The 20,592-nt window shown below is 38.1% G+C and overlaps 1 protein-coding gene across 2 annotated transcripts in view; it reads right to left on the reverse strand.

The window, feature by feature from the left end:
• The window catches only part of ARSB (arylsulfatase B), a 67,748-nt gene that overhangs the window by 801 nt on the left and 46,355 nt on the right, over window positions 1-20,592 (reverse strand). For both annotated transcript variants that reach the window (XM_030005073.2, XM_041120958.1), the window contains exon 7: window positions 398-526. In XM_030005073.2, the coding sequence (XP_029860933.1) occupies window positions 398-526 (129 nt within the window). The remainder of the gene's footprint in view (window positions 1-397; window positions 527-20,592) is intronic.

Genomic DNA, 20,592 nt, shown 5'->3' on the forward strand with positions numbered 1-20,592 from the left:
TAGTCCAGGGCTATCTATACAGGAGTCCTATTTATACAAAAAAGCTGCACCACTGGGATTCAAACTTCCCTGTCACTTAATTTCATATAAATTAATTTCATGGACTTTCTTCTTGGATACAATGATCTTTATGGGTTCCTTTCATCTTGAGATATTCTATGATTCTATGATAGTTTTTCCACTACTGTGAAAGTCATTTGTATACAAAATATTTGCAAAATGAAAGAATATGTTGTTTGGATTTTAGAAGTCCGCCTTCTAGATTTTTGCATGTGATTAAAAACCTGAGAAGTGAGCAAATAACTAAAAGCAATGAAAATACATTAAACAGAATTAAACTGTGTTTGGGGTGGGTAGGAGATACAACACACTGTACAAAAAGGAGTTACTTTGTTACCTGGATATCCAGTTAGTAACTTCCATTTTCCACGTCGGATTGCTGCATGCATGGATATATTGAAAAGTGTATCATCCCATGGAGAAGAATTGCTCTGTGGTAAAGATGTCCTGTTGTCAATGCCAAGACCTTAATGAAACAGTAAACGAAGTTAGGTACATTGCATATGCATGAAGTAATTTTTAGAATTCTGTTGGAAAACAGAGTGGTATCATCCATTTATTTTTGTGTCTTGGATAAAGAATTTGTTATATATATGTGCAAAGATCTGTGCTATTGATTCACTGGATGTATTTAATGCAGAACTTGAACTGGACCCCAAAAAATTACCAGTGGAAAGTGTCACACCTGAGTCCAGATAACTGGACTCATTTTGTATACAGATATATATGTGTATCTCATATACCTATATTAAGAATAGCCATGACTGGAATTGCTACATTTGCTCATACAAGTGCCTGTACCTTTTGCCACTTAGGAATATAGGATTGAAAGATCTCCTGAATCAATGCTACTACTGTTAATTCTCTTAGATCACGCCAGGGACCAAGTCCCAGGTCCTGACTTGTATCCACATGCAGAGAGCTGTCTCTCTGGACTGAGCTGGCTACATTCACACAGATCCATACCTGGCCAGCAAGGTAGAATAATAGAATCACAGAATTGTTTAGGTTGGAAAAGACCTTTAAGATCATTGAGTCCAACCATCAACCCAACACCACCATGCCCACTAAACCATGTCCTGAAGTGCCACGTCTACACGGTTTTTGAACACCTCCAGGGATGGTGACTCCACCACTTCCTGGGCAGCCTGTTCCAATGCCTGACAACCCTTTCAGTAAAGAATTTTCTTCTAATATCTTCTGTGGCATAACACAGCGTGAAGCATGTCTTCATGCTGTCTTTGGTAGAGCTGCATATGTGATGTGACCCCATATCCAGATACTGCAGAAAACTCTGAAGTGTCAACTATATGCAAATTCCCTCTCAAAAGGAAACCTGGAGCTCCTTATAGGAGGGAGCTCAGAAAAAAATTAACACGCGTACAAGGGATGATCAGGAGACCAGCTCTTTACTGAAACCAGGAGGGAGTCAGACTGACACTCCAGGAACAACCAAGCCATCTTGCATATCAGCTTTCATAAACAAGACAGGAGTTTAAGACATAAAACCTAAGGGGTTTATATTAACTGTATCAGCTGATACCTGTTTACAAAATGACTACCATAAGGCAACCCTATAAGCAGACTAGAAACAAGACGTCAGAAGGTGGAGACAAACCAGTGTTGATTTCTAGCATCTTTCAAAAGATGACTTTCAATCAATTTAGGGAATTTGAAGGACTCAGCTGATGGATTTTTGCCACTGAAATGAAAAAGAGAATCCACGAGATGTACAATAATCATGTGAGATCCAATATTAGGAGCCGAACTACAGGTTTCTAAAAAGAGTAAATTCTGTACATGCCAGTGGGGCAAATATAGATCTGCTAGAAGTAAGAAACAGAAAGTTTGGAAATGAAACGCTGGGACACAGTTTCTCTACTTTTTATGAAGGTCTTGCTAAGCTTCTGTTTTACTACTGGGCTTCACACTTTGAATCAGCTTTTCTTTAATAAGCACTTTTTGTGCATACCCAAGTTCCCTGTTTACATCAGACTTGTATAATGTTCCCAGGTAAATAAGGCTATAAAAGGGGACTACTTGTTTAGAGTATGCATACACAGGATGAGGGGCCCTCAGCTCATCTTAGATCATGAAGCACTGAAGCTGATGGTAAAAAAAACCCCAAACCCCTAGCAGGACAAGGAAAACTTCATAAATACCCCCAGAAGTATCTCTTCTGGAAGATAAATGCCCACAGAGCCATGTGATGTCCGTAGCAGATATGAAACAGTTTAATGATTAATATTCCTTACTCTTCAACATCATTATGCTATGTATTATTCTGTCATAGTGTTTGCTACTGGGAATACTCATCTTTGCCATCCACTTTCTTAAAGACCACAATGAAAGACATTCAGCAGATCAAAAAACACAACCATGTTTCTTAAACATTACAACTCAAAATTACAATATTAAGGCTTGGTCTAAAGGAAAAACTATGTGCATCTGCATTTCTGATTTTAAGGTTTAGCATGGAGAATATGCTTCTGATTGCTGAGCTACGGTATGTGAAACCATAGTATTACACAAGATAAATTATTTAAAATACTTCAAATAAACAGTATGAAAGATTGTATTTTTAGATATACTTTGCAAAATATTCTTAGAATGCCATGCATGAGACTTAAAATAAGATTCAAGATGATAAAATAATTTTTAAAAACCCTTACTTGGTCCAGGTAACAAAACCAAAATCCTAAACTAAGAAATGCTTTTACCAGAGCTTGTAGTTGAAGTTGTTTGGTGGAATATTATCTTTCAGCAAAATCTCTTGAAGAGAAAAAGATAAATTCCCTCATGTTGAGCTACTATAAACAGAAGTCTGTCAGTTGTGTTAACTCACTCATTGCAAGCACTTGTCTTTTGCCAAAGAAATGTACTGTCTATTATTCAGACAAGTGCATTGCTTCCCAGGCAGTATGGGTCAACTTTTATCAGACATATCAGCCATGGAAAACAGACTGATGCTTGTTTGAATGCTCTCTACACAGGATATTTACAGGGCTACCAGTTTATTACATTATACAAGCACCAGATAAGGAACTAAGATAAATAAAAATATTGCTTGATCTGAGTTCTCTTCTTCCCATGATACGACTTTCACCTTACGTGCGGATATTCCTCCCCTTCCATTTACCTGACTTTCTCCTTCTCTTCAGTCCAGCTGTTAAGTTTCTCCCTCTCTCTTCATTCCTCAGCTTCTGCTAGTGCAGCTGAAATGCAAAATGCCTGGGCAGTCTTCTCCCTTGCTGTATGAATTTTTCAGGGATCCCTTTTCCAATTCAGCAGACTAAAGAAGTCACATTCTTTTTGTTTCCTTTGCAAGATAAAAAATTCATTCCCACAGCATCTAAACAGTTTTTCTCTGCATCTGTTCTAAATCATTGGGGGTTTTTTTCTTCTTTTTTTCCATTACGGTTGACCAGACAGTAACAACAGTATTGTGGACTAATTCAGCAGTCAGAGGACAGATGCCTTTTATTGATCTGTGCAATCCAGCCTGCCTTCACATGCCTGCATATCCTCCTTATAGAGTTACATACAAAAAATGTGATGCTTTTGCTTGTGCAAAGAGGCTAGACATTTTATTTTTCTGCCATTGGATCACCAACGTATCAGTAGCTAATGAAATACTAAAGCTTTGTTTTCAGCTTAAAAGAAAAAACCCACAGCCTTTGCCATGAATTTTCTTATTTTCAAACAGCAGCCACTGTTTCCTGAAGCCCAACTTTGGAGCCTCACCAGCTGCTGTATTTCTTTTTAAGTAGTCTCTTGGGAAATGATACAACTTTTATTAGTTAAGAAAGCAGTGAAATTTCATTCAGATATTTAGTTTCAAATATTTAATGTTACAATGAACTGATCTAAATATTTTACTGTTTTGTTTGGAGTTGTAGGTCACCAAAAAGTATTCTTTTGTATCTCTATAGAAAAAACAAGTCCTTCAGAAAATGTTGCCCTTGGTAAGTGACTTTGAAGTTTGTATCATATTTCAACACCATCCTTAGTCTTAACAGCCTGAAAAATGGTTTCAGGATCAGATTTTAAAGGAATTGCGGTGCCCAACTCCCACTACCTGCAAAAGCAGTTTATTACCTAAATAGTTTAAAAGCATGTCCTTTGCCCCTTATGAAAACTTCAGCTTAGTTATTTTATTTTCATTATCATACATGATCTCTGTAAACAGATATATAGCCCAAATTAGGACGTAAAAGCCTAAATAATTTTCAAGAGCTAATTTGTATCTTCAAGAGACCTGATTTTTCAGGAGGCCAATGTCATCAACTCGGAAATATCTAGGTGCTTAGAAAGAATCAGTCAAAAAAGTTAGCTGCATTTGCAAAAATAATTGCTATTTTGATAATCTGAATATTTCATAGCATACTGATCAGGCAGGACATTGAAAAATTTACTCCTGGATAAGAATATAAACAACATCCTGAATGATGACCAGAGAATATGTGGGACTTGTCTAAAAAGTGAACAATCTTTCAACACATTAAGCCTTGCTAATGCACAAACATAAGTACAACAAAAGGGAAAGTAATGAACATGGGGGAAAAAAGTCAGTCTTCACTCTGCATACACAAAAGAATGTGCTCTGGACAAGGTATTGCTATTTAGGGAAGAGTTTGTGAAGTTGTAATGAACAGGTAATGTCCAGCAGTGGTCAAGAAAAGCAAACCCACTACTAGAAGTGGCAAAGAATGGGACACTGTGCCACCACCTAGGTCCTTGTGCCTCACATGGGATACTGTCCCCACGTTATAAAACGGACACAGAAAAACCATACAAGGTACAAAAAGATATGACAAGGAAGATTAGAGCTATGGAACAGCTTCTGTGTGAAGAATGATGAAATAAATAGGACCGTTCATCCTCAAAAATGGACAACTGATGAGGGACAGGACAGAGGTCTATGAAATTGTGTGGCCATGTGTGAGAGGCCGAGAGACTGTGAGAGACTGGCAACCATTTTGTCTCAACCAACCAACCAAGCAGGTAGCTGCAAGCAGCCAAAACAGGAGGTGCCCTGCAGTGGTGGGGTAGTGAACTGTTTCTGGGGAGGCTTTCTAGCGGTTGTGCCTCAAAGAGGCTTTCTAGCAATTGTCTTTCTGGCAAGTTTTCTAGCAGTTACACTCCGGATATTTTGTCACAGGTTTGGAGTTCTGCCACGGGCCCTTTGCCACAGCAGTTGTGTAAACAAGTTAAACGGGATAATGGAGCAGCAGCAGTCCCCCCCATTCCCTCCTCAAGAACTTCAGAGAAAACCCCACAACGCATGCGCAAAGGGCTCTCAGACGAGGGTATAAAGCGGGGTGGGGGGGGGGGGGGGTGGGGAGACCAACCCCCCAGGCATGCGCCCACTGCCTGAGGAATCCAGACAGCTACTACCAAGACTCTTTCTTCTCTGGATCCAAGGGTGGTGATACTTACCTCTCCTTTTCTCTCTTTCTTCTCTCTCTCTTACCTCTTCTCTTCCTCCTACCTTGTTGTTAGGAATACTTTGCTACATCTGTTAGGTGTCAAGTTTTTTATTCGAAATATCTGCTACGCCAAATTTAGCCACACTTGTGTTATAAGCTGACATTAAATAAAATGTATTTTGAGCATTTAGGAGCCATTGTTATGACTCTTGCCCTGGGATTTGCCAAGTGAAATGGGATATTGAAATTCTCCCTGTCCCTCCTGAGTCATTGTCATGACTCCTGTGTGCAGCAATGGACTATCTAACAGATCACCTCTCCCGAGCCCACTGAGTGGGACGGGACACCATGACAAGCTGAATAAGGAATAACTGGTCTTTCCAAATAGGGCATCAAATAAATTATGGTATATTCATAACATATATTCATGTATTCAAAATAAACGATATATATACTTCCTTATCACAGACCAAACTCAAGTGTGGAATTCCTTTCCATGGGATGCTGTGGATGCTAGAAGTTTATGCAGGTTGAGTGATAAAAAGGGTTCACAAGGTGGAAGAAAAATCCATCAAGGATTCCTATATCCAAAATCACAACCTAAAGATCAGGAGCTCCATTAGCTGCAGGTTGTGGGGGGCACACAAGAGAAGTGTATTTATGTGCTTGCCCTCATACTCCTTCCTACACAACTGCTACTGTCAGAAACAGAATAATGAGCTAGTCAGACATACACAAGGCTTGTTACCAAATTACTTTCAGTTCAGGACAAGACAAATATTTTGTTTACAAAAGAAAATGCTATGTCAAAGTGGATTTACGCAACCCCTTTTCTATTAATCTCTGTATGTACTGAACCGAAAGTGTCAAAACTTTCACAAAAGGTAAGTATAGAATCATAGAATATTTCAAGTTGGAAGGGACCCAAAGATCATCGAGTCCAACTCCCTGCTCCTTGCAGGATGACCTAGCACCATGACTAAGAGCATTGTCCAGATGCTCCTTGAACTCCGACAGGCTTGGTGCCGCGACCACTTCCCTGGGAAGCCTGTTCCAGTGAGCAACCACCCTCTCAGTGAAGAAACTTTCCCTAATGCCCAATCTGAACTGCCCCTGACACAGCTTCATTCCATCTCCTCGTGTCCTATCGCTGGTCACCAGAGAGAGGAGATCAGCACTTCCCCCTCCGCTGCCCCCCATGAGGAAGCTGTAGGCTGCGATGGGGTCACCCCTCAGCCTTCTCTTCTCCAAGATGAACAAGCCAAGTGACCTCAGCTGCTCCTCCTGAGTCTTGCCCTTGAGACCTTTCACCATCTAGGTCACCCTTGCCTGTAAGTATGTATGATTCTGATTTAGGTTTAACTGTAGTTTTACAAATGCATGAACACCACAAGTCATTTCTAGCATACATTCTAGTTTACTTTCAGTGCTATTCTTAAAAGGAGGGGTAGCATAAAGAAACGAGAATATTACTTTGTATTAGCAATGGCTTCCAATGCACAGATCAGTCCGTATCAGTGCAGACAAGTCAGTTACTTGCTTAAGGCTGGTTTTTCACTTATACCAGAACATAACTCAAGAGTAAAGTAATTGAAATAATGGATTCACACCAGATTGTGACTGAGATCAGAATCTGATACCTTCATTATTTCCTGCCTTAGTCATACAATTTTAAATTTAGAAAAAGCCCCTACAATATACAGAAATGTTACAAGATGACAGGTTTTGCCATACTGAAGAAGTTATCTGGTACATTCAATCCAGCAGTGTGTCCCAAGAAGTAATTAATAACTGATGATTCAAAGTAAAACAGAAAACTGCTTACTTTGCCCAGCAATCTGTTCTTTCACTTGACTTTCTAAGCATAGGGAAGATCATAAAAAATGATGCAATGTGCTTAGCACTGTTTTTTTCCTCCCAGGCTTTCAAAAAGCTCTTCTGACCTCATTCAGTATTCAATGTGTACTCCTGATTTAATACATCAGTTAGGTTAGCTGAAAAAAAATGACAGAAAAAAACCAGTCTTCCTATGTATTTTTGCATACACTTACAATAGCCTTCTGCTTAACTCATTGGTTCACCTATCCAACTGGGCAATGATTTCTGGAGGTGGAAAATAGGAAGAAACATTTCTTTGCATTTCTTCTCTGGTGATCAATGTGTATGCTTGAGAATTGACCATCTATTCCTTGGCTCATACAATCCTAGTTACCTATCAGAAAATTACCTAAAATAAAAAAAGGGTAATGTATCTGACCACCATGAAAAAGACAAAAATGCCTGAAAATCCATTTATTTTCTGTGTAACTCAAAACCTTTTAAATTCTTCTATTACTGCTGCACACCAAAGTAACTTTGTGACCCTTTGATGCCTGCAATGCTACATGGTAATAAAAAAAAGGAGGGTTGATCCAGTTTTACTACATTTTACAGCTTTAGATGTCTTATCAGAAGCTCTCTACTCCTCTTCCTGTGTGGGGGGCCTATAAATCCAGCTTGTTTATTTCTCTAAGTCTTATGATGTTCACTGATATTCTCTGCAATGTTTAGTATTCAATCAAGAGCAAATACTAAAAAAAAAAAAGTTTTCCTAATGCAAGCAAAATCAAAAAATAGCAAAGACAACAACAAAAAGCCACTGCAACACAGTAATTAGTAGGTACACTGGAAAATTCAGATCTGTCAGCACCTTTGTAAATATTTCCCATGATTTCTTTCAATCTTTTGCTTTTTACTTTGCAAAGCAAATATTTCAAGCATCATGTAACCATAATTTGTAAAAAAAGATTTAAGGATAGTCAACAACCATATTGTGTAAATTTGCAAGATCAAAAAAAAAAAAAAAGGTACAATCTGAACTTTTTTTTTTTAAAGAGAGGCTCATACTTTAGATCACTCTAAAAGATAAATTTGTGGAAACATTTTATTAAATATAATAAATTTCTTAAGAGTATATTCATTTAACCTTCGCAATCTGATTTTTAATCACAAGAAGAAAGAAGATAAACTGCAAATTTTCAGCTGAGATTTTAAAGAGGGAATATATAGGGGAATACATATTCTGTATCAATATATATATGATATTTGCACAGATCAAATAACCATAGGTCAATTACTCTTCTCATTCCTCTAGCTCTCCTTCTTTCTTTCAATGAGACCAACTCAAGCAATTGGTAGAAACCTAAAATCTGGAGATATAAATAGACAGTACATCTAAAACCAAAATATTCTGCCTTCAGCCTATGATTAAGATGATGAAAATGATCCATGTTGAGAAGAAGTTTTCTTGGTTGGTAAGAGATCAAAGAGCACAAAGTTCTCTCTAACATGCCATTTAGCAAGGTCCAGACCACAAAATTTAAAGGGTCTAAAACAATATTGCTTGAAGCATGCTATATTTCTGTACACTGTGGTCTACAATACTAGTGTGCAGGGAAGCAATGTTGGGTACTGGAGAGCAATTCTGGAGAAAGACAAAAGAACATTAATTTATTATTTATTTGGGAGACAGACCCCTGCCCAAAGAGTTAATGTAAACAGCCTGAGTGACTGTCAGATTGAGCATGCCTCTACAATTTTCCAGTATCCTATACAGTAACAAAAACATTCTTTTATAAGCAGCTATGAATAATCAGTGCCCTGTAGAACAACATAAGCAAATGAAGCTTCTACCTTTGTTTCTTCATCTGCAGAATGAGGATGTTAGAAGTTATCTATCTTTTGCAGTATATTTCCCAAAAGAAAAAGTGAAAAATATGAGCATTCTCTATACTTAAACTTCTATTTATGATAATATAATGTAGCAGCAGATTCAGCCATATGACAGGAAAAATATAATCACAAAAAGCTCCAAGCTTAATTGCAACCTGCTTGATGAAAAAGACTGAAAAGCATGCATTAAGAAAATCCACAAAACCCAGGGTGAATTAAGATTTTAGATGGCTCAGTCTCTTTCCAGTGCAAATTAGAAATACATCTGAAACAAATAATAAACAGGTGCTACTGCTCTGCAGATGTAAAGTACATTTAAGAGCTTTCAGCCAAAGCAGGAATATCTCCAACATTTCCTGTAACACAAGCGTGTGTGCATATTACACTACCTGGATGTCTAAATAGTTTGATACCTTGCAGTTTACAATGTATACCGCACAAAAGGATTCCCTAGATACTGTCTTAGTAATTAAAAATTATCTCTGTAGTTCTCAAGACTTCTATTTCAGTATAAATTTTGTGTGGCTATGCAACACCCCCTATCACTTATTTGGTTACTCCAATCCAATATTTACATAATACATAACAGGATCCACATAGAACAAAAGTTTACTTCTCGTACCTGTTGCGTTAAAGGGTAAAGAATTTTGGCTGAAAATAAACCCCCTTGTATTCCAGCTTATCCTCGGATGTCAGAAGGGCTGGGGGCAGCTAGGTTTAATTTCTGACTAATGTCCAATTCAGTGCTGTAAGTCCAGTTGTGTTCAATATGCTGAACTATCACGATGACAGATACACTAATAGCATACTACACTGTCAGCTTAGCCACGTTCAACGCACGAGAATTACCAGACTTAGGGAGTTTGGTTACGTTAATGAACTTTCACAACTACATTAATGAGCAGAGCAGTTTATTAAAGCAACAGTACAGGTCCTTTTAGATTGCCGGTGATAAATACTGTCTGCAAAGCACATGCAAATAATAATAATACAGTTGACTACAAGCACATTAAATTATGGAAAAACTCTATAGAGGTTTCTAAGTTTCCCAGGGAAGCACTCGGTATAACCGTGGGTTCAAATCTCACCCAATAGGTGTCCCTATGCGGGGCGGGGGGGGAGCAGGGAGAGAGGTTCAGCCCATTGACTGATCCCAGAAGTCAGTGATGTCCTCCCAACTTGTCTATCATGTTGTCTTCCCTAACAAGTCTTCCTCTTAAGCCCTTTCATATTTTCTTATTTTTTAGGTGGAGCTTGAGTGACTCTAGTCATACATACCTTTACTTTGATTGGTATCAAGTTCTCTCACTTTACTTTTAAAGGTATATGCTAGAGAAAATTCAGAGTGCATGCTCAGTGAGGGGTGGTCACACCTCGGAGGCAGGTAGTTTTTCGGATGGAGGTGTGTTTTGGTATTATAATGAGATTATAATGAGCAAAGTTCACCCAGGGAACATGATTTGGCATGTCACTACTCCAGAACTGGGTATTTATGATACAATTCAGAAGTAAGGCAATAGCATTGACAGAACCCCCATTATTTCACCTCCCTGCTTCAGTGGATTCAATGCAGGGACCTTCCATTCTTGTTCCAGTAGTTCCAGCTCCCCATCCCTGCAGTGGTATCACAGAGCCTGGCCAGTGTTTCCACTCCACTCCACCCTCCGTGTTGTTTCTCTTAGAGTCAGCATACCAAGCTCCCCTGGTGTTGCTAACATCTAAGGTTGCAGGTTATGTTGCTTAGGGAATTATTATGGAACAGATTTCTTGCATATCCACTGCATTCCACCCTGGAGGTTCACCTTCCCTTAAGGGGGGGGGGGGGGTTGTGTCATATTAGTAAGTCATCTAGGTGTGTGTAGGCATTAAAATAGGCAATGATATTTAACTTAGATACAGGTAAAGTGATGCATGTATGAAATAACAATCCTAAATTCACATATAAAATGATGGCCTGCATGTGACCCATAACTGCCCAAGACTGAAACCTTGGGATCATGACAGATCAAGCTGACGCTTTCTCAGAACTATGTCAGCATTGGTCAAAAAGATAACTGAGTGCAAGGAATTATTAGAAAAGGACTCATGAACAAAGCAAAAAGCTCTGTGCAACTGGAAAACAGTAGTACTGGTCTTCCCATCTCAAAAAGAATACATTACGACTGAAAAGGTTCAGAAACCACTTACAAAGTTGGGTGACATGCAAACCCTCGTGAAATAAAATCCTCTGCTAGATGTACATTCTGCTTAACCAAATTTGTATGTTCTGTGGAACTCCAGGGACCAGGCTGCTTCTATCCCCTGCATGACCAAAGGAAGGTTCTTCCCATCTTGTGTGATATTGAGCCAAATGCAATCAAATAATCAAAATCTTACTGTTTTAATTGACCGGAGACATAGCAATGTAACACACAGGCCAAATAGTTTGAGTGCTTACTACTCAGACCTCATGAAGTATCTTGACTGAAACCACATCATCTTGGTAGTTGTTAGTATATTGAGCGCAACTACAGTCTCTACCTGACCTGACTAGACATTGTCTACAATGCCTAATAGCACTAGTACACAGCACGTACCCACAGTGAGAAAAACCTCAAACATGCTGAAACACTGGATGAGACGTAAATTCTTTACCCAGGAAATTCATCATCTGCTTTTGCCAGTAACAGTCATGCTGCAACTGGACTAGACTACATTCTCTGAAAAAATATAATCTTGGCTACATCCTCAAATTCAGTTACATGCCTTTTTTTTTTTTTTCAATCACTGAAGATGTTCCATGGAAAACCTCCATGCTATTCTATCGCTTTGTAAAATCTTCTTTTAATACCATCTCAGCTTATTGCTATCAGAACAGCTAGAACACCTCTCTGAGCTGCTGGTCCCCTGCCATCCTTACCCCCCTGTGATAAATGAGATTTCATTTTGTCAGTAGGCACCACATAAGCCACAATTGCCACTAAGACAGCACTGCAATGAAGTCCTGCCTGTTTGCAAAAACTCGTGGGAGTATCATTGGGACTGCTCATGTTTTCAAACATACCTCTGCTAATTGAGGCTGGAGAGACACATACAGAGCTATAGGTGTGACAAGAGGCACCCATCATGGGATTCTGTCACTTATGCCCTCAGAGCAAGGAACACAGCCATAACAAGGTTGCATCACATAGCCAGAATGCAAGAAACTACTGAACTGCAGAAACTAGTGCTTGCAGTAAGGCAGCTTTAGGGAATGAAGTGGCACTTACGCATATGTCCAAAAAAAAGATACTGCATTTAAAATAATTCAGTCTTGTGCATACAGATTGTTAACTCACTGAAGACTGTCTCTCCAGGAACAGAGGCTTTCAAAAGGTAGTGTCACCTGGCAAGGGTGATAAATTTAAGGGGATAAATTAGATGTCCAATTTTTCTTTTTTTTTTAAATTCTGGTGAGATGATACTCTAAAACATTATGAGTGATTCAAAAAAAGTTTCTTTACTTTGTAAGAATGTTTTCATTAGTGAGGAGTGAACAAGTCTGTATGTCACAGAGTAGAATTCTGCTTAATAGTTGAACTAAACACTGGGAAAAAAACACTCAGGCTACTTGCACTAGAACTTAAAAGCAACAAACAATAACCGGTATTATTTTCACAGTAAGGCGATGCCTCCCTGCCTCTTGTGATCTGATTAGTAGTCTATAAAAACCACAGAGGAGATCCCCAGACAGAAGTCTAGGACTGGTGAACCAAAAACCACTTACATATGAAATCCAAACAGAAAGACAGTATTTTCTAGTATGTTCATTATCGTCTTTAAAACCAACATACTACTTTAATCATCCAAGAAATCCCTATTGTATTCTCCAGCTTCTATATTTTGTCAGAAAAATGGTAATGGTATCATTCTCCTACTGCTTCCATTAAAATCAATCAAAGGTTTTGCACATCACAGCTTCTGTTCTAACGTAAATCGTCTGACTCTATTATCAGTATTTAAAACATTTACTTACATGGTACCCATTAAATAGAAAAGAAAGAAAACCTAAGCAGTCAAAAAATCACAGGTGATTACTTTTCTATCAATAGATACTAGACTCCTTCAAAACACCTTAGCCTGGTTTTGTGCTACAATAGCAGAAGCAGTAGGTAAAAAAATCACAGACTTTGTTAAATATTATGGAACTCCACCTAAAAATTACCCTCATGAAAGCAGCCTTCAACCTCCTGGAAATCTCACCACATGCATAAACACAAAACCTGCATGATTGGCAGGCTCACTGTCCCTTACTAATGCTCAACTATGGAACAGCAGGAGATCTGTTAGGGCTTGAAAAAACCCACACTGAAATGAATGGGAACCTTTCCATTAATTCCAGTGGGCTTTGGTTCAGACTGGTTAAGCATCAGTAGTAACAAACAAGGAATTTACACCCTACCAACTTCTCTTAATCAGACAAATGAAGCTAAATTCCCCTTTATCCATACAGTTCAGTAGACACAGTATGTTTTCCACGAAACCTTTATATGAAAGGCTTCCCTATTTGTATTCACAACAATCATTTCTGGCAACAACACATACGTTTTAACCACCCCCCCAAATTATGCCCAAATTAAAGTGATTCTGAAATCAAAACAAAACAAAAGTGCCAATACACTATTTGCCAATTCTCAACAGAAAAAGCTTAAGAAAATAAATAGTAAAAAAAAAAGAACCAACCAGTAACAGCACACAATCCCATGAAAGTTACCAAAAATTGAGGCTTACAGATGAGCAGAGAAAACCGAATCCCAGAGACATTTTCCCTGCTGTAAAATCCATGTCACTATGCTCAGAAGTTAAGATCTAGAAACTGTTTACTTAAACATATCACTTGATCTTCCCTGCAGCACTGAAAGAGCACAATAAAGGCAGACATCAGGTAACAGCCACTGAAACACGTGATTCTTTATAGGAGCATGCAGCCAGAAAGGGAAACACAAACTTGAGAAATGAACCATAACTTCACTGCAGTAAAACTCAGGAAGCCACCCTATAACTTTTCTTTGTGGTCAGCACTGCTTCCCGCAACCACATCTTCTGAACTTTCCTCCGACAGCATTCTTCCAACTGTCCAATAGTTTCCTCCCTAAAGGAAGAAATTTTCAGGTCACACCAAAAGCCCTAGCCAACTGCATGCTATATAAATTATTGTTTGTCCACTACAGCAATTAGAAACAGATGCTAATTCAATACTGAACATATTTAATTTTCAGTAAACTGGAAATAAAAAAAGGCTCAGACCAATAAAATGTTTAACTTACACAACTTTTTTAATAAAAATAAAATTAAACTGAAAACTAAGGGTTAAATTCACATGAGGATGTACCTGACAAAATGAGAGGTTTTCTCTCCCTTCCAAAAAATCTAGCCCAACACTGGGGATATGTTTCTGGGTTTTGGGGACCCAAATTCATGCCCTGAGTTACCATGATTGTTACAAAGGGTTTTGAACTGTGATCTCCCATTTTTCAGAAGAGATTTCTCCCCAACAGACTGTATGAAACTCTAGGATGGAGGTTTTCTCCATATTTTCCATTTCACATCATATAATACATACAAATATTTTGAATGACAACACAGAAAATAAGCCTTTAACTTGGTGATGGGCTATCCAGATGGGTTTGGGTAATTTTGATTTCCACTCATACCAAATTTGTACATAAAACTTTGAACTTATATAAGAAAGTAAGCAAAATTAGTGGGTACACCATTTGGAACAGATTCTTAACTTTTTACTATCTTCTAAATTTTAATTCAATGATCTATGTGTTTTTCTAGCATACATTGATGCAAAATATTCTGTAGACACAGGGTGGTTTTCATTTGCAAGCAGTCTGGTCTATAGTTCGATCTGCAGGCAGTCTACAAATACATCCAAATTAGGGACTTTACATTACACCATAAAAACCAGAACAGTACGTGAAAAAAAATCCAGATTTCCTTTGGTATTTCCTAGCTTGGAAGTACCTGGATCTGGGGAGAACAGACAGAAGGGTGCAGGAAGTATTAATGTGGGAACATAAGAACATATAAATACCTTTCAGTATATACCTTTTCTACTGAAGGCCATTTTAGCAATTGGAAAGCTGTACTCTTCACATTGTCCAGCTGCACACATAATAAAAGTAGTATGAATCTATGGACTGGGTCAGAAATGACACTAGATTTCCATTCTATTTGAATTTCTTTGTTTTATGTTTTTGGATTAAGCACCATGCTTTACTTTAACATGAGATTTTTTTTTTTCCCCTCCTAAACATCAGAAAATAATATATTGAACATGGTTCAAGTTTTTAATATATACACTAGACAACAGTGGTTATAGCATTGAGTGCAGTAAAAGCACTACATTTTTCATTTCCACTGATGAATATTAAATAGAGTCTCTTCCAAACACTCTGAAAATTGTGACTGTCTCTAATGTAGTAACATAATTTATACAGTCCCTAAAATCTTAAACCAGTCAGATGAATCAACTACTCACCTGAAAGATAAGACTACATTTTCAAAGAAAATTTTATTGAGAAATAAAAAAGCAAAAGAACAAAAGACATGGTTGATATTTTTGCCATTAGGAGACACACTCAGATCTTATATGTGTTCTATTTATAAACATAAGGTCTTTTCAAATGCCTCATTTGTTTGTCAACAACATGGAAACACATGGCCATTCTCCATACATTTATAAACAGAATTGGAGGGGAAGAAGGAGTATTTCTCTCCCCTATAGCTACAGAAGCATAAAAAGTCTTGGATACAAATAGATGAGGATTCCCCAGGCAAAACTATCACTTGCCCATAAGCAGAAAATTTTGCACTGTGTTTCACATAAATGCATTAGAAATTTTGTAGATGGTGTTGTACTGGAAATTTATTTTTAGCATTTTATACAACGGAAACTTCATGACAAAAATTACCTATTGCTGGACTTGATTCTGTGAAGCAGCCTGTTGTTTAGTTTTCATTGAGAAATACACAAGACAAAGCAAACTCCTGCTGGAGTTTGAAGAAATTCTCCCTATTGCTCTGGCAAAGTGCATTATCTTGGCATGAATGTAACTCATGTTCCTCCTGCAACTGATTCAGCTCTGGGATCCAGTGCACACCAGACAGTCAACCGGGGTATAATCAGTTCTGGCAAAAAGTGCCGATCTCACGTTCGATCCTCTGCAAATTGTCTTAAGGTCTTTATTGATAAATGCTGAAGTTGCACACATGTTTGTAGGCCTGATGCCTTAATTAACGTGAGACTCCATTAAAATGTGCCGGAAGGAAGGACAAGCTTGCTATAGTCACTTTGTGAAGTGCAGATGGCTCTGTGGGCTAACAAGGCCTTTCCATATATGTACTTTTAACTGATTTCTCTTTTTTTGCACTGTGATGTATAGAGCAATTATTTCACCTCAACAAGGAAACTCTGGAAATGTCAAGGGCTCTTCCAGCCTATACTGTGACAATGAATTACTAAAGAAATAAGGGGTTTTCCTACTTCACTGAGGACAGACATTTTGTGACCTTTTGCTGCTTTATGGCAATAATGAGTTTTCTACAAAACTCCAAGTCTTTCTGTTATTTTATTAAAATAAAAACATTTGAGGAATAGCCATGACCTTAACCTTGGAAGAATGAATAGAATACTGATCTTGAAGAAACAGATGAACCCTGAGACACTATAACTTCCTACTGTCATGTTGACAAGGCACAGGGCTGTGCCATAGACAAACTCACCCAGCGAAGCTCACCTATCTTAACTTGCTTAGTTGGGAACGCTGTGAACGTATAGATCCACTATTATCCCTTCTAATTTCAGTTTTGTCATAGTAATGTTTGATTCCTTTTTTCCAAAGGAAAGATTTACACTACAATATCATGCTCAGTCTCTTACCTTTCAAAACGCATACTCTTCTCAATTTCAGCAAGATTAAGCATATGAAAACACTCCCATTCTTGTTTCGAAGTATTCACCTTGATTTTTACAATACATTATATCTTTACAAAAACCCATATCACAGAAACAATTGAGTAAAATCCAGAATTACTCATGGCAGCAAAAAATCCCTGGGAACATCAACAAAGTGAAGCATTTATCCAGATTATTACATTCTTATACAATTACAGAATAAAAAATTTAAAGTTATTCTAAATAAGAGCAAACTTATTAAAACAGCCTACAAGGTCAAACATCACAAAATGAGAGTAAAAGGAAATGCTTGATTTTCACTTTTGATGGAAATATAAGAAAAAAGTAAAAATCTTTTTTTTTTTTTTTCCAGGAAACAGATTTGAACTGGATGGAATTCTATCTATGAATTACTGAAGACACCAAAGATCATGTTGAGATGGCTTTATATGTGAAACACCCAAAGCCCACTTGCATCACTGTACGGTAGCAGTGTTCAAGGTAAAGAGAACTGAGCAGTAACACCCTGTGCACAAACTTTAAAACTTTACAGGTTTTCAGCTCAGAGATATTTCATTTGAAAAATGTAATCTAACATTTATGTCAAGACCTGCATAAAAATATAAAACGTTAGTGTTATAGTCAAATAGGTATAGGATATAATGAAGCATAAAAAAGAAGCAGTACTGAGGGATTTCTGAATTCCAGTCATGATAATGGCATTAGACAGTTTATCAAGTGACTTAACATTTCTAAGTTCTAAAAGAGATTATCTACATCCCAAAGGAAACATGGGGACTAGTATTTATGAGGCTCACCAAATGTGCAATCCCCATACACTTAGTACTGAATACTGCAGTGATGGATGGTTCATGCTGAGATGCAGGCGGGCTAAGAACCAAGGCAATGTATAACCACAGGCCAAACTTCCTGACAGCAAGAGCTACACCCCAGAAACTTCATATAGCCAACAGCCAAAAGAAAAACACCACTTATCTCTGATGTGAATGGCAGCAGAGCTGGCTGGAACAGCGGCCTCCCACTAGGGAGTGGAGCTGAGCTCTGCCCAAAACTGCCAGACCAGCATGAAAAACACCACGTGAAATGGTTGAGGGCCATGCACAGCTCCAGGATCACATGTTGGCAACTCCTGCCTTAGAAACTTACAGGCGGTCATCGCAATTTATGATTTTCTTGTAATGAAAAGAGGACAGAGTCCAGATGGTCAGCATGCGTATGTGTAACTTTGCAGAGAAATGGAAATTTGGAGAAGGAAATAACATATCTGTCTTCTTCCCCATTCTTGACCATTCTCCCATTCCAGCTGTCACTACGTAAGCTCAGTCAGCTAACCATCTGGTTGCTTTTCTGTACATTTTTGAATCTGAGAGTGGATTCTGGGTCTTAGCCTGGCACAGACATGGAATACATTTATCCCATTCAAAGCCCACACAGTACACTCATCCATGCATTCCTACATCTTCTGCTGCTACTGAATAACTTCATTACCAGGGATTGTTTTTTTCCCTTTTTCATTTCTTTTTTTTTTTTTTTTTTTTTTTAATAATTCTAAACCAGCTAGATCATCAGTAATAAAAGTGAGGAAGAAATCACTTCTGGCCTGAAAAGTCTCAGGAATCATCTTTCACCTGGGCAAAATAAATAATAAATGGGGCCTAAAGGAACCTAGAGTGTCTATTTCTTAATCAAGATTAATCATTTCGATATAGGTATAGATGTAATATATAATGCTACAGCCATTTTAATGCAATCTTAATGCCCATGAATGATACATCAGTCTCAGAACTGAAATGGTTTCTCTATTGTAATATATCATCTGTTCATTCTGCATATAGCAGATCTAGCCCCTTATAAGCAACCATTTATTTTGGCAATTAATAGCACAATATATGAGGTAATGCCTTTTTTCAAATGTCAAGGAGAACGATGTAAAGTTTGATTAATTTTGCTCAAGGCAAATAAAAGTTTGGAGAAAAATCACAAAATGTTTTTACAAGTTCTCTGTCTTGGATGTCTGCCTCTATGAATAGATATCTTCAAAATAAATTGGCTACAATTAGTAGCCTACAATTTTATTATGCCTTTGAAGTTTTAGTTTATGGTTAAGTCTGGAATTTTAAATGAAGGTAAAAGTTTTTTCAGCCTAAAAGAGCCCCACCCAACAACATATTTATTTTGAATACATCTTTCTAATTTAAAGAAATCCAAATTCTTTTTGAAGAGAAAGTGATGCCACACGTGTAGTCTACAAGATTTTGTGAAATTCACTAAATTCATTAATAAATTCAGCAAGTCAGATTAAAAAATAATACAGTGTGTACTGACAGACTCTGATTAACAATTCTGAATTAAAGGGTACATTTCCTTTCACCGTGTCATTTAGTCCTGATTCTCAAAATAAAATTGCCTTCTGTGGGATATAAAGTTTCAATACTGCCTCAAGACAGACCATCTAGCAATGACTGTGTGGTCAGAAATATGTTTGGTTTAGCAGTTAGGGGAATTTAGACTTAAATCCAGTTCGTTTTTAATTCAGCTGAATCACCAAAACTTGATGAAATGCCATAAGGCTGTCTAAAAGAAAGCAGATCTTTCACAATGGAAGAGCTGACATCACCGGCACAGCTGCCAAACCATCAACAACTTGGCTTTTTTTTTTTTTTAAAGACAAAGTCACAAAAATGGGGCAAAACAATTTTGTTTCTTTTTCCTTCCAACACGGGTAAATCACATTTCTTATTTATGCAACTTTTAAGTTACTTTATGCATGATACCTGTGCTTTCTTAACCTATACATTACAGAGAAAATGATACTCTGTTTCAAGATAATTTTAGCTTTCTGTTTTTAATTTTCCTATTTTACTACCAAACTCCTGAAACTAACAGAAAATGTGAACGTTTCAGACCCAAACCTGGAAGACAATAGATCTTTCATAGCAATGTCCTGCTTTTACGTAATTGCAAACTCTCCAATAAATTACAGGTCTACACCAAGACCCAGCAATTGAGACATGTATTCATCACTTTTGAAAATGATCAACAGGGTGATGAAGAAACAGCCAGAAAGACAAAAGCGACGGCTGTTAGCAAGGAGGGAGAGGAGCAACCAGGCTGTTAGCAAGGAGGGAGAGGAGCAACCACCACCTCGGAGGAGCCTGGGTCCAGCTCCATTGGCAGAGCTCCCCAGACCAGTTTAGCGCAGCGAGGTCCAACCAGAGGGTGTGGTTCCCCACTCCTTCCCCCTGGGGCTCTGGCTCCAGGAGCAGCCAGACAACGCTAGGAGGGTTGGCTCTCCCTCTGCCTCCCCGCTGCCAACCACACAGCCCTCTTCGTCCCCACCTTGCGCTGCCTCTGGCATCCATCGGCCCCTTCAATGCGCAGATTCAACCCACCTGACAGAGGAAAACCAGGCTAGCAAGTTGGATCGGTCCACGGAGGTATCTGAGG

The sequence above is a fragment of the Aquila chrysaetos genome, chromosome Z (genome assembly GCF_900496995.4).
Source record: "Aquila chrysaetos chrysaetos chromosome Z, bAquChr1.4, whole genome shotgun sequence".
In the NCBI taxonomy this organism is placed as follows: Eukaryota; Metazoa; Chordata; class Aves; order Accipitriformes; family Accipitridae; genus Aquila; species Aquila chrysaetos.